Below are 13,269 nucleotides of genomic sequence, written 5' to 3' on the forward strand. Positions count from 1 at the left end.
GAATCATACAATATATGCTTCTTTGTGTCTGGCTTTGGTCACTCAGCATGTCTGTGAGAATTATCCATGTTGTTCATGTTAATGTGCTTTTTTTTTTTTAACTGCTGTGTAGCATTTCATTGTATAATTATTCCATTAGTATCCATTTTCTTATTGATAGACATTTGGGTTATTGATTAAACGTGCTATAAATACTCTTGTACAAGTCTTTTAGTGGACAAATGCATTCATCTCTCTTGCATAGAGACCTAGGAGTGGAATTGCTAGGCCATATCAAAGGTACATATTTAGCTTTGGTGGATACTGCAGGTTGAGTGGTTGAACCACATTCCTACCATCAGAGCACAAGAACTATTTATAAGTGTGTAGTAGTATCTAATTGTAATTTTAATTTGCATCTCCCTGATGACTAATAATGCTAAGCACTGCTTATCAACCATCTAGGTATTCTCTTAATGCCTGTTCATGTCTTTTAGAAGGACAATATCACTTAAGTACAATTTTTTTAAAAGATTTTATTTATTCATGAGAGACACAGAGAAGAGAGGCAGATATAGGCAGAGGCAGAAGTAAGCTCCATGTAGAGAGCCCGACGTGGGACTCAATCCCAGGTCTTCAGGATCACGCCCTGGGCTGCAGGTGGCGCTAAACCACTGAGCCACCCGGGCTGCCCACATTTAAGTACAATTTTTATGTGTAGTCGTTTTCTTCTATTTCCCCAGGTAAATAGACACCTATAGTCATAATAGGTTGTCAGTGGAAAAACATCAGAAAATAGTTTCTACATAGGACACATTGTGGAGTTAAAAAAATAAACCATACTAACATAGAGTTGTTAAACATTAAAGGTAACTCACCATCTACATGTATTAACAAAAGACCAAGACAAATTTTTTCTAGTACACCTAGAAATTACTCAATGTTTATTCAATTTATTTTCTTTTTTAAAAATATTCTATTTATTTATTCAGGAGAGATACAGAGAGAAGTAGATTCCCCGTGGGGAACCCGATGTGGGACCTGATTCCAGGATCCCACGATCATGCCCTGAGCCAAAGGCAGACGCTCAACGACTGAGCCATCCAGGCATCCCTTATTTTTCTGAATATTATTATCCTGTAGTTTTCTTTACCAAATTCCAGCTCTGAAGCTAAATAAACATGAATAACCACTGCCAATTATACCTCAATAAATCTGGTGGGAGGCAGCTTAGGGTATTAGATATCCATGTATACCTAATGTCACCTATTTTTATCCAATGTGTCTTTGACATTTTTAAATATTACAATTATATAAATATGAAATGAGACTAAATTCAGCTATTTCACACCAGCCTAAGGAAATGGGACAGTTGACAAAAAGTGTTTCTGTACAAAAGTGCCAAGTTCTCTTTCTACATAATATACCATAATCTTTCAACTGTCTATAGGGAGATAATCAGAAGTGCGGTTATTGCTGGCTTAATTCTGAACAAAAAGGGAAGTCAGTGGAAAATTTTAGTCTGGAGCTTTATTTGTTTTTAAAAGGGGATGTCAGGAGGAGCAGAGAGATAAGTATCATTCTGGCTGCCGAGAACTGCTGAGTAGGGTAAAATCAGAAGCAGAGAGGCAGGCTACAGTAATCATTCAGGAAAGAGGTAATGTGACTCGGGCCAGGTAGTAATAGTGAAACTGCTAATAAAATTTTGGAGGTTTTACCAACAGATTTATAAACAGAGTACAGGGTACCAGAGAAATAAGAACCAAGGATCATGATGAGGTTTTGACCAGAACAAATGCAAGAATGTAGCTGCCAATAACTTAGATGAAGTGATACAGGTTTTGGGTTGGGGGAACATCAATTCAGTTTTCAACATGTTTGAGATGTCTACTACACACATATTGAAGTAGAGATGTTAAGCAGACATGAGAATATGAGTCTGGAGTTCAAGAAAGATAAATTTATGAGTTGCTGGTATTTAAAATCAGATGAGTATACCAAGGAAGTGAGTACAGATGAAAAGCAGCAGAAGTAAAGAGAGGACCAAGGTATTCTCATTTGCAAAGCTCCTAGAAACGAGGGAGGAAATAGTTAAGGAGTCCAGGGAATAGGCACAGAAAGGGGGAGAATAGAAGAACTAATGTCCCAGAAACCAGGTGAAAGAAAGAAGTACAATGTCTGCAAAAATTCATTAGTATCATTGAATGACCAATCTACTCTAAGAGGACTCTGAGATAACTTTATGGATAAAAACACTGAGGCCTACAAAATGTGAAAAGTCACAAAATAAAAGAATGACAGAATCTAATCAAGAAATGGGCAGAAAACATGAAAAGACATTTCTCCTAAAAAGACATACAAATGGCCAACAGATGAAAAAATACTCAACATCACTCGGCATCAGGGAAATACAAATCAAAACCACAATGAGATACCACCTCACGCTGACCAGAATGGCTAAAATTAATAAGTAAATAAAAGACAGATGTTGGTGAGGATATGAAGAAAGGGGAACCTTCTTACACTGTTGGTGGGAATGCAAACTGGTATACCCACTCTGGAAAAAAGTATGGAGGTTCCTCAAAAAATGGAAAATAGAGCTACCCTACGACCGAGCAATTGCACTACTGGATATTTACCAAAAGATACAAATGTAGTGAGCTGAAGGGGCATGTGCACATAGCAGCAATTTCCACAACAGCCATCATGTCCATCAACAGAAGAGTAGATAAAGAAGATGTGGTGTGTGTGTTTGTGTATACTACTATTCAGCCATCAATTTAAAAAAATGAAATCTTTCATTTACCATGACATGGATGGAACTGGAGTATATTATGCAAAGCAAAATAAGTCAGAGAAAGACAATTACATGATCTCACTCAGATGTGGAATTCAAGAAACAAAACAGGATCATAGCGGAAGAAAGGAAAAAATAAAAGATGAAATCAGAGAGGGAGACAAATCATAAGAGACTCTCAATCAAAGGAAACAAACTGACAGTCGATGGAGAGGAGGAAGATGGAGGGATGGGGTAACTGGATGATGGACACTAAGGAGGGCATGTGATGTAATGAACATTGGGCATTATATAAGGCTGATGAATCACTGACCTCTATACCTCTGAAACCAGTAATACATTATATGTTAATGAACTGAATTTAAATAAAAATCTGAAAATTATTCAGTATAGCTACTGTACAGATTTTAAAATAAATAAAAGAGGGATCCCTGGGTGGCGCAGCAGTTTGGCGCCTGCCTTTGGACCAGGGCGCGATCCTGGAGACCCGGAATCGAATCCCACATCGGGCTCCCAGTGCATGGAGCCTGCTTCTCTCTGCCTGTGTCTCTGCTTCTCTCTCTCTCTCTCTCTCTCTCTCTCTCTCTCTCTCTCTATGACTATCATAAATAAAAATAAATAAATGAATAAAATAAAAAAATAAAAAATAAATAAAATAAATAAAAGAGTGACAGAATAAAACAAGGTCTATTCCACACTATTCAATGTTTAAGGGTATGGACTACAGATCACGAAATCAGACCCCAAGAGATGATCCGAGGGAGGAGGCTTTACTCAGATGTTCTATTAGAATGGAAAAGCAAAACCATATCAAGAGTTCTTGTCTGTTTATCCAGACTAAATAAACCAAATCACACAAACATTATATGTCATTCCTGTTTCACTTTGTTCAGGTTCCATTCTTTCCCTTTCTTAACAAATCAAACACATAGCTTATTAGTGTTTTTGCCCATTCTGATGTCCTGTTATATACTTCTTGTCTTAGTTTTTTATAGTCATACTGTTAGAATATGCCAGGCTCTACTCTAAGAAAATTACATAAAACAATTCACTTAATCCTTTTAATATCCTATGAAGTAGGTTTTAACCCCATCTTGTGAGATGAGGACACTAAGGCACAAAGTCTAGGTAATTTGCTCAAGACCACAGCTGAATTAATAGCAGAGTGAGGATTTGAACTTAATGGCTCCAGGGTAGGAACTCCTAAACACTCTGCTACTAACAGCAAATCAGACAAAACATGTTGAAAGCACTATAAAGTGCTATGCAAATAAAGATATCACTTACAAAGATAGGTACTCGTTTCTTTGAATTTGAGAACCTTGACTAAGCTCACTTAACATAACTTTTAAGATTTTTGTTGCCTATATTCCATCCAAATCAGAGCTGATTACTTCAATACTTAATTTTTTTAATCTTTCACAAGTATCTTCCAGAGATCGCAAAGAACCAAATTTACCACAAATGAAATCAAGACTTTTCAAAATATAAAGCTAGCATCTGACATTACCTAATAAGTCACTATGTAAATCACTGTGATCTCAATTCTAACACACTTCAAAAAAAAAAAAAGATTATTTATTGAGAGAGATCGTGAGTCCAAGTGCGCATGCAGAGGTGATGGCAGGGGTAAAGGAAGAGGTAGAGAGAATCTCAAGCAGACTCTGAGCTTATCTTGGGACTCAAAGTGGGGCTGGGGCTATGACTCTGAGATTGTGACCTGAGTTGAAACCAAGAGTCAGACGCTTAACCAACTGCGGCACCCACACATCCCAACACATTTTTGAATATGCACTTAAGAGATGTCATAAAGTTTTAAAATCACAGCCCAAATAAGAGAAAGTATAATATATGCTTATGTTCTGAGGCAATTACATGCGTAACATTCTAAATATAGCCTTGGAATTGATTGAGAGGGAAGAAGGTGAATTCAAAATCTCTTACCATTGATCTTTCAGGATATCCAAACAAATAGCCCCTGTGACGGAACTAATATTAGGATGCCATATTTTAGTGATAAACCGGACCTAGAATATAAAGCACACTTGAGTTTTTAAGTAACAGAAATAAAACACATATAGTTCAAGTATAACTACAAGAAAATGAAAACCTCAGATTAATATTAGGATGCCATATTTTAGTGATAAACCGGACCTAGAATATAAAACACACTTGAGTTTTTAAGTAACAAAAACACATATAATTCAAGTATAACTCCAAGAAAATGAAAACCTCAGATTAAAAAAAAAGTCCATACTTACATTACCATCATTTTGCCTAGCTGACGGGAGGGGCGTGGAAGACAAAGCATTCAGTAAACTGAATGTTGTCAATGACATAAATTCTTTTTAAACCTTTTAATAAATGCTCCACCTCTAAAGAAACCCAACAATTCCAGGTGTTTACAATTTATTTGAAAGGCACTGGCACTGAGGAGAGACTGAGGCTTTGAGTCTAAGAAATTTATCCAAAATCAAATAGTTAGCAATAGAATAACATGCAAACTTACACAATATCATTTCAGATTCTAAGTCTCTAATCACCTATTTGTCTTAGCATGGATGAATAAGAAGCCAACAAAGTGAAAATGCTAACTCTAACAGATCACCTTGAAATGAAATTGATCGAGTCCATCAGTTCTTACTTATGAGCGTTTGAAGGACCAATTACAATTATTATTTTGGGGGGGAACCTGTTACTATTATTTTTATATCTGACACATGTAACAGTCATTTGAGTCAAAACTCCTTTACAATTAATAGATTAATTACTACAAGTCAAGCAATGTCGTTTTTTTTTTTTTTTTTTTTTTTTAAAGTAGGCTCCATGCCCAGCGTGAAGCCCAATTAGGGCCTGACCTCACCATACTGAGATTAAGACCTGAAAGTCAGATGCTTAACCAACTAAGCCACCCAGGTGCCCCAAGTCAAGTAAGTACTCTACAAAAATTAACTCGTCAATATGTGCTCCAAATCTAAGACATTTATGGAAAGAAGCTAAGCAGATGGCTTTCACTCCTTGTGACTCGATTTGTCTATACTACCTGTTACTACTTCCCTACCTAATTACTAACTTATATGCTAAAAAAACATTTCAAGTTACCAATTACTTCAAAACACCTAAAATTGATGGAATTTTTTCATTCCTTGATCCTTTTTAATTCTTAGAATAATTTTACTGCTTTCAAAGATATCCACTTCATCCAAGAATCACCAACTCATTAAACAAGACCATCACTGTATACTTGGGTTACTGAACAGTTTACAGACTTTAATACCTTCAGTTCTGCTTCCTTCAATCCATTTTCGACATTGAAACCAAGAGGATACTTTAAAGTATAACTGACTTATTACCCTACTTAAGGCCCCTGAATGACTGCTCATTCCCTTTACATAAGCCTGCACCCTTAAACTGACCCCTAGCCTATATCTCAAATCATCTTAAAAAAAACTTTTTTTTTTTTTTTGCCTTGGGTCTTTTATATCTGTTTCTTCTCTCAATAACACATCTTGATGCCCTCTTCGGGTTAACTCCTATTTAATCCTTCAATTTTTAGTTTCCATATCACTTCTTCCTATCTGTTCTCATAGCACCCTGTATTTTCCTATGTCATCATATTGGTGACACTTCTATGATCTCTACCTTTTATGTCTGGCCTTCCCTAAAAGGCTGAGTATATATCCTGCTTACTAGAGCATCCCAAGTATCTAAAGTATCTCACACTCAATGAATATGCTATCAACATTATAACAAACCTATTACACAGCTAACCAGCATGCCTCTCAAATATAGAGCAGATCGAAGAAAGGCAAAAATGGCATATGTACAACAAATATCTCTTCATAACAGATATAACCACAATATCCATATCTTAATTTCTACCATTCATTGAGTTTAAAGCATAAAGATATAAAATAACCATATGCCATAATCTCAAGGACATAATCTCAGTAACTCAAGGACACTACAGCATTTTGTGACTTTATTTTTTTATTTTTTATTTTTATTTATTTTTTATTTATTTTATTTTTTTATTTATTTTATTTTATTTTATTTTATTTTATTTTATTTTATTTTATTTTTATTTTTATTTTTATTTTGTGACTTTAAAATGAAAATTGGGGATGCCTGCTGGGAGGCTCAGTGGTTGAGCATTTGCCTTTGGCTCAGGGCATGATGCCCTTGCAGGGAGCCTGCTTCTCTCTCTATGTCTCTGCCTCTCTTTTCATGAATAAATAAATAAAACCTAAAAAAAAAAAAAAAAAAAAAATGAAAATTGGTTTAATCTTTTCAACATTGGAAAAAGAATTTTATTTCATTTTTTGAAAAGTTTTTTTAAGTAACATCTACACTCAACATGGGGTTCCAACTCACAACCCTGAGATAAACAGGCACATGTTACACTGACTGAGCCAGCTAGAGGCCCCAAGAATTTTAAATTACTACTTAAGTCATTAGAAGGTTTATGGGATATGCAAGTGATCCAAGATGTCTTGATTTTTATTTTATTTTATTTTTTTTGATGTCTTGATTTTTAAAGAACAGTCTTTTAATACATGATCTCTATAGGATCTATATGAAAACAAATATGCACATATGCAGGATCAAGAAAATTTTTAAACTACTTTGTTACTTTGTATGAATCTATAGTTTTAGGAATAGACACCTTTGAACTTGTAAATGATGTAATAAAAAAATTTTCAAGAGGACACTCCATTATCCACTAGTATGGATATAAGATATAATTATCTTAGTTTTTTCTGTGATCAACCACTCTTTATCTCCCATTCCTCTTTTGTTATTCTGTATCAACTACCTCATTTCTTAGATTTTTCATGTCTTTCTCTTTCTCAAGCCTTAATATCACTAGTGGTATCCACATGTGTCTCAGAATTTTGTCCTATTATTCCAAACCCAATTAATATCTACTGTATTTGTCACTTTCTCTCATAGTGCTAACACCTCTGTTGTATATCAACAAAAATGTAGAATAAAAAAAAACTTGGAAGGGGTGAAACATAAGAGTAAGTAAGAATTCAATGACATTTATAACCTACTTCAGTCATAGTTGACATTGATTAAAAAACAGGTACAAAATATAGTATTAAGACGACTTACTAATTATAATTCAAGCTTCCTTATTTTCACAAATGAAACTAATGGCGCCATCTGGGTAACTTCAGAACACCTCATTACTTTTGAGGGGCACTCAAGGAATAGAAGTAAATCTTAACACCATGTACATAGTGTTACCAGACCAAAATGAAGGAAAGAGACTATTATTATCTATACTGGCACACCAATACTGAGGTCATCACTAATCTTATCTCCTCCTGGAGGACAATATCCTATTCATTCACTCTTTAGTTCAAACATTTCAGGAACTATTTCACGGTAACGTGAGCTCACACTCCCACATGAATTTCCGGTTTCAACCTTAAAACTCAAGGATGTTATGATATTAAACCAGCCTTAACTAAACTTATTGTACAAAAAAAACTGCTATTTTAAATATGTGTATACAGATGAGCAGATACATTAAAAGTTATTAGCAATGGTATTTAGGGACGCCTGGGGTGGCTCAGTGGTTGAGCGGCTGCCTTTGGCTCGGGGCGTGACCCCGGGATCCAGGATCGAGTCCCACGTTGGGCTCCCTGGGAGCCCTCTGCCTGTGTTTCTGCCTTACTCTCTATGTCTCTCATGAATAAATAAAACCTTTTTTAAAAAATCTTTAAAAAATGGTATTTATACTCAATTTCACATATAGGGACGCCTGGGTGGCTCAGTGGTTGAGTCCCTGCCTTTGGCCCAGGGCGTGATCCTGAGATCCGGGACTGAGTCAGTCCCACATCAGACTCCCCTCAGGAAGCCTGCTTCTCCCTCTGCCTATGTCTCTGTTTCTGTGTCTTTCATAAATAAATAAAATCTTAAAAAAAAAATTTTGACATATACAACTACGTTTATAATATCAAGAAAAAAAACAGGAAAATTCACAACCTAACCTCTAATACATACTGGACAAATCATAGAGCTACAGTTTTCCTATTTTAATGAGTTTTTCATTAATAGTTTATTATAATTCACCTTAGAAATAAAACTGGTTGTATGCATTGATTAAATTCCTTCTACACTATATTCAGCTGACTCAAAGATACATCTTCTCTGTCTAGAAGCAAACATTCTGCTCTTCAGGTTAATAATATACTACAGAATAATAAACAGGAAATACTCTGTGACCACTGTTATCAATGTAAGTTTCAATCAATCTTGTACAATTTTAGTTGCACAGAAGTAAGAGAATATAATCAACTACCTTCAATACTTTTATCTCATGAAGCTTAAAATTAAACTTGAGCCTACATACTAAACATATATGAACACAATGTCTTTACAAGAAATTTACAAATACTCCCCACCTTTTCCATTATATTTACTAATCAGTAAAAATTCTTATCAATGTAATACATATCTAGAATATATTTATATTATGTTCATTAACATTTACTGCAAAAGCTTAATGCCATAAATGGGATGAATATCATATTTAAAAGAATACTAAATTATAACTAAGGTTAATTAGTTGAAGGCAGAGGGAGACACATTAGAATGATTAAAGGAGGGATCCCTGGGTGGCACAGTGGTTTAGCGCCTGCCTTTGGCCCAGGGTGCGATCCTGGAGACCCGGGATCGAATCCCACATCAGGCTCCCGGTGCATGGAGCCTGCTTCTCCCTCTGCCTATGTCTCTGCCTCTCTCTCTCTCTCTGTGGCTATCATAAATAAATAAAAAATTTAAAAAAGTATTCAAAAAAAAGATTTAAAAAAAAAAAAAAAAAAGAATGATTAAAGGAAGACTTTTCTAAATCTTGAAGCTACCTCAATATGGAATGTCTGGAATTAGGATAGTAGTGGCCTGAAGAGCAACAGTTCTATTTTTATATTACAAGGGATTGAGTCCTACACCAGGCTCCCCGCAGGGAGCCTGCTTCTCACTAGGCCTGTGTCTCTGCCTCTCTCTGTCTCTCATAAATAAATAAATAACACCTTTTAAAAAACAAATGAAAAAAAAATTGATTAAATAAAATATCAAGTCTTGAAAAAGAGCCAGGGCTATGTAATCACTTTGGAGCTATATAAGATTACAAAGGGAAATGTTTAAACACTTTCACTGAGAGATCATAATTCATCCATTTAAAGTGCACAACTCCATGATGGTTTTCAGTATATTCACAGAGCAAACTGTGTAACCATCAGCAGTAACTCCCCATTCCTTCACAGAGCCCCAGTGTTAAGCGACCACTGACCTAATTTTTGACTCTCTGGATTTGCTTCTTCCAATGTTTCATATAAATGAAATCTTACAATATGTGGCCTTTTGTGTCTGGCTCCTTTCATGTAGCATGATGTTTGCAAAGCTCACCTATCTTATACCACATTATCAGTACTTCATTTGTTTTTATAACCAAATAATATTCCATGGTATGTATCTACCACACTTTATCCATTCAGTTGATGGAGATTTATGTCATTTCCACTTTTTGGCCATTATGAATACTGCCAGTATAAACATTTGTGTACCAAGTTGTTGTGTGGACATGTTTTCATTTCTACTAGGTAGATAACCAAGTAGAATTGATAGGTCAAAAAGTAACTCTATGTTGGGGCAGCCTGGGTGGCTCAGTGATTTAGCACCGCCTTCAGTCCAGGGCATGATCCTGGAGACCTGGGATCGAGTCCCATGTCGGGCTCCCTGCATGGAGCCTGCTTCTCCCTCTGCCTATGTCTCTGCCTCTCTCTCTCTGCCTGTGTCTCTCATGAATAAATAAATAAAATCTTAAAAAAAAAAAAAAACCCTCTATGTTTACCATTTTGATCAAACTATGTTCCAAACAGCGCCAACATTTTACATTCTCACCAGCAATGAACAAGAATTTCAATTTATACAGGAAATATAAGTATCAATGCTGTATTCTCAAATGATGTCACAGAAGGAAGTCAACAGACTACTTCAAGGAAGGACCTTTTAGAGTGGTAGTCACTGGTTAGTGCTAATATTTACATAATGCTTACTCTACATAGGCAGTTATAAGTATTACTATTTCAGGGACACCTGGGTGGCTCAGTGGTTGAGTGTCTGCCTTGGGTTCAGGTCGTGACCCTGGAGTCCCGGGATTAAGTACCGTTTGGGTCTCCCTGCAGGGAGCCTGCTTCTCCCTCTGCCTATGTCTCCGCCTCTCTCTCTGAGTCTCATGAATAAATAAAATCATTTAAAGAAAAAAAAAGCTTTACTATTTCATTAAATCTCAGATACCATGAATTAATACACCATTACTTTATGTACCCTAAGAAAAAAAACTGCAAATTAAATTATGACACGTCATCACTGAAAGGTATATCTTGATTTTGGAAATATTAAATATGTGAAAAAAAGTTTCATAGAATTATTGTAATAATTTGTCCATGGATTAATTCCTTTAATCTTTATAATCCTAAACGAGGATTTTATAGATAGGGCAACTAGGGCACACAGCAGTGATACAGCTTGCCTAAAATTATAAAGCCAGGGTGTTGGCTGGCTCAGTTGGAGCATGCAGCTCTTGATCTTGGGATACAAAGTTTGAGTTCTACATTGGGTATAGAGATCACTAAAAAATATATATATAAAGCCAGTTAAATGACTGAAGTAGATTTGAACTTTGGTGGACTGCTCTTGTTCTTAGTGGAGTCATATTCACTATTTTAGAGATTTTGCCCTCACTCCTTCCTTATCAGGATCAAAAAAGTAGTGCCCACTGGGTCCCATCATTTAAAATTTTCCTTTGTTAAATTTATGGTATTCAAACAATTAAACTATCCTCAAGTGAGTATTCATTCCAATGATAACACTGAAACCTAGACTGAATCCAGTGGAGGGAAACCAAGAGGAGGATAAAAATTAAGTCACAGATACAAGGTAACAGATCAATAGTGGTCATCTCTAAATGTCATGTTGAAAAATGTTCTCTTTTTTTTTATAATTCACTATGTAACTCTCAAATTTCTATCAAAGCACAAACTATTTTTTCCCCTCAAATGTATATTTATTTATTTTAGAAAGAGAAGAGAGGAACAGAGGGAGAGAATCTTTTTTTTTTTCCACCTTTGCACAAGTAATTTTATTATCTCCTGTGGGAAGGGAGAGAATCTTAAGCAGGCTCCATGCCCAGCATGGAGGAGCCCAACATGGAGACTTGATCCCCACGACCCTGAGATCATGACATGAGCCAAAATCAATAGTCAGATGCTTAACTGACTGGGCCACCCATGCACCCCCAAACTACTTTTATAATAGGAAAAAAAGAATCAACCAGCTAAAAAGGTAAACAACCAAAATGTCCCCTTGACGGTTGGATGGATAACATGGCATATATGAACACTGACTACAATTTAACCTTAAAAAAGAATGAAATTCAGATACATGCTGCAATATGGATAAACTAAATACAAAAGGACAAATATTGTGTGATTCCACTTAATTGAGGTACGTAATCAAATTCATACAGAAAAAGTAGAACAATGGTTACAGAGCTGGGGCATGGAGTAGGGGAAGTTACTGTTTAATTAGGTAAGATGAAAAAGTTCTGGAGATGGATAGTGCTGATGATTGCATATGACTGTATTCAATACCACTGAATGACACAGTTAGAAATGGTTAAAATGGTAAATTTTCTGTTATGTGTATTTTACAACAATTTAAAAAAATCAAATGGGTACTATAGAAAATAGATGTACATAAGATACAGAATAAGAGACACTCCAACCAACAGATGATCCCAATGCACCCTGGAACTTCCATTACTATGCCTATTCTTTTTTTTTTTTTTTTAATTTTTATTTATTTATGATAGTCACAGAGAGAGAGAGAGAGAGAGGCAGAGATATAGGCAGAGGGAGAAGCAGGCTCCATGCACTGGGAGCCCGATGTGGGATTCGATCCCGGGTCTCCAGGATCGCGCCCTGGGCCAAAGGCAGGTGCCAAACCGCTGCGCCACCCAGGGATCCCTACTATGCCTATTCTTAAATGGGAAAAAAACCAATAGACTGAATGAATTCCAGAACATTTTCTGAGTCACTGCTATCAGATGCTCAAGGACACTCAAGGAGCCACAGAAAATGCAAAGACGTATAATACATGATCCTTCACCTCATTAATTGGTACTGTACTTGAGTTGGTACCATAGTTGACCCTCAAACGGTATGGGTTTGAACTGCATTGGTCAACTTATATATGGATTTTTTTTGATACAGTATAGTACTATAAATGGATTTCCTCTTTATGTTTTTAGTATTTTTTTCTCTAGCTTTTATTATAAAAATAAAGTATACAATATATATACAAAATATGTTTTTTTTTTTTCAAAATATATGTTAACTGACTTTGTTATTGGTAAGGTTTCTGGATGACAATAGGCTACTAGTAGTTAAGATTTTGGGGAGTCAAAAGTTATATGTGGA

The 13,269-nt window shown here is 35.7% G+C and overlaps 1 protein-coding gene across 3 annotated transcripts in view; it reads right to left on the reverse strand.

Annotated features, from left to right (window-relative positions):
* Nucleotides 1-13,269, reverse strand: part of UBE2K (ubiquitin conjugating enzyme E2 K) — a 67,858-nt gene that overhangs the window by 14,956 nt on the left and 39,633 nt on the right. For all 3 annotated transcript variants that reach the window (XM_038533449.1, XM_038533448.1, XM_038533450.1), the window contains one exon: nt 4,721-4,803. In XM_038533449.1, coding sequence (XP_038389377.1) covers nt 4,721-4,803 — 83 coding nt within the window. The remainder of the gene's footprint in view (nt 1-4,720; nt 4,804-13,269) is intronic.

The sequence above is a fragment of the Canis lupus genome, chromosome 3 (assembly GCF_011100685.1).
Source record: "Canis lupus familiaris isolate Mischka breed German Shepherd chromosome 3, alternate assembly UU_Cfam_GSD_1.0, whole genome shotgun sequence".
NCBI classification, from domain to species: Eukaryota; Metazoa; Chordata; class Mammalia; order Carnivora; family Canidae; genus Canis; species Canis lupus.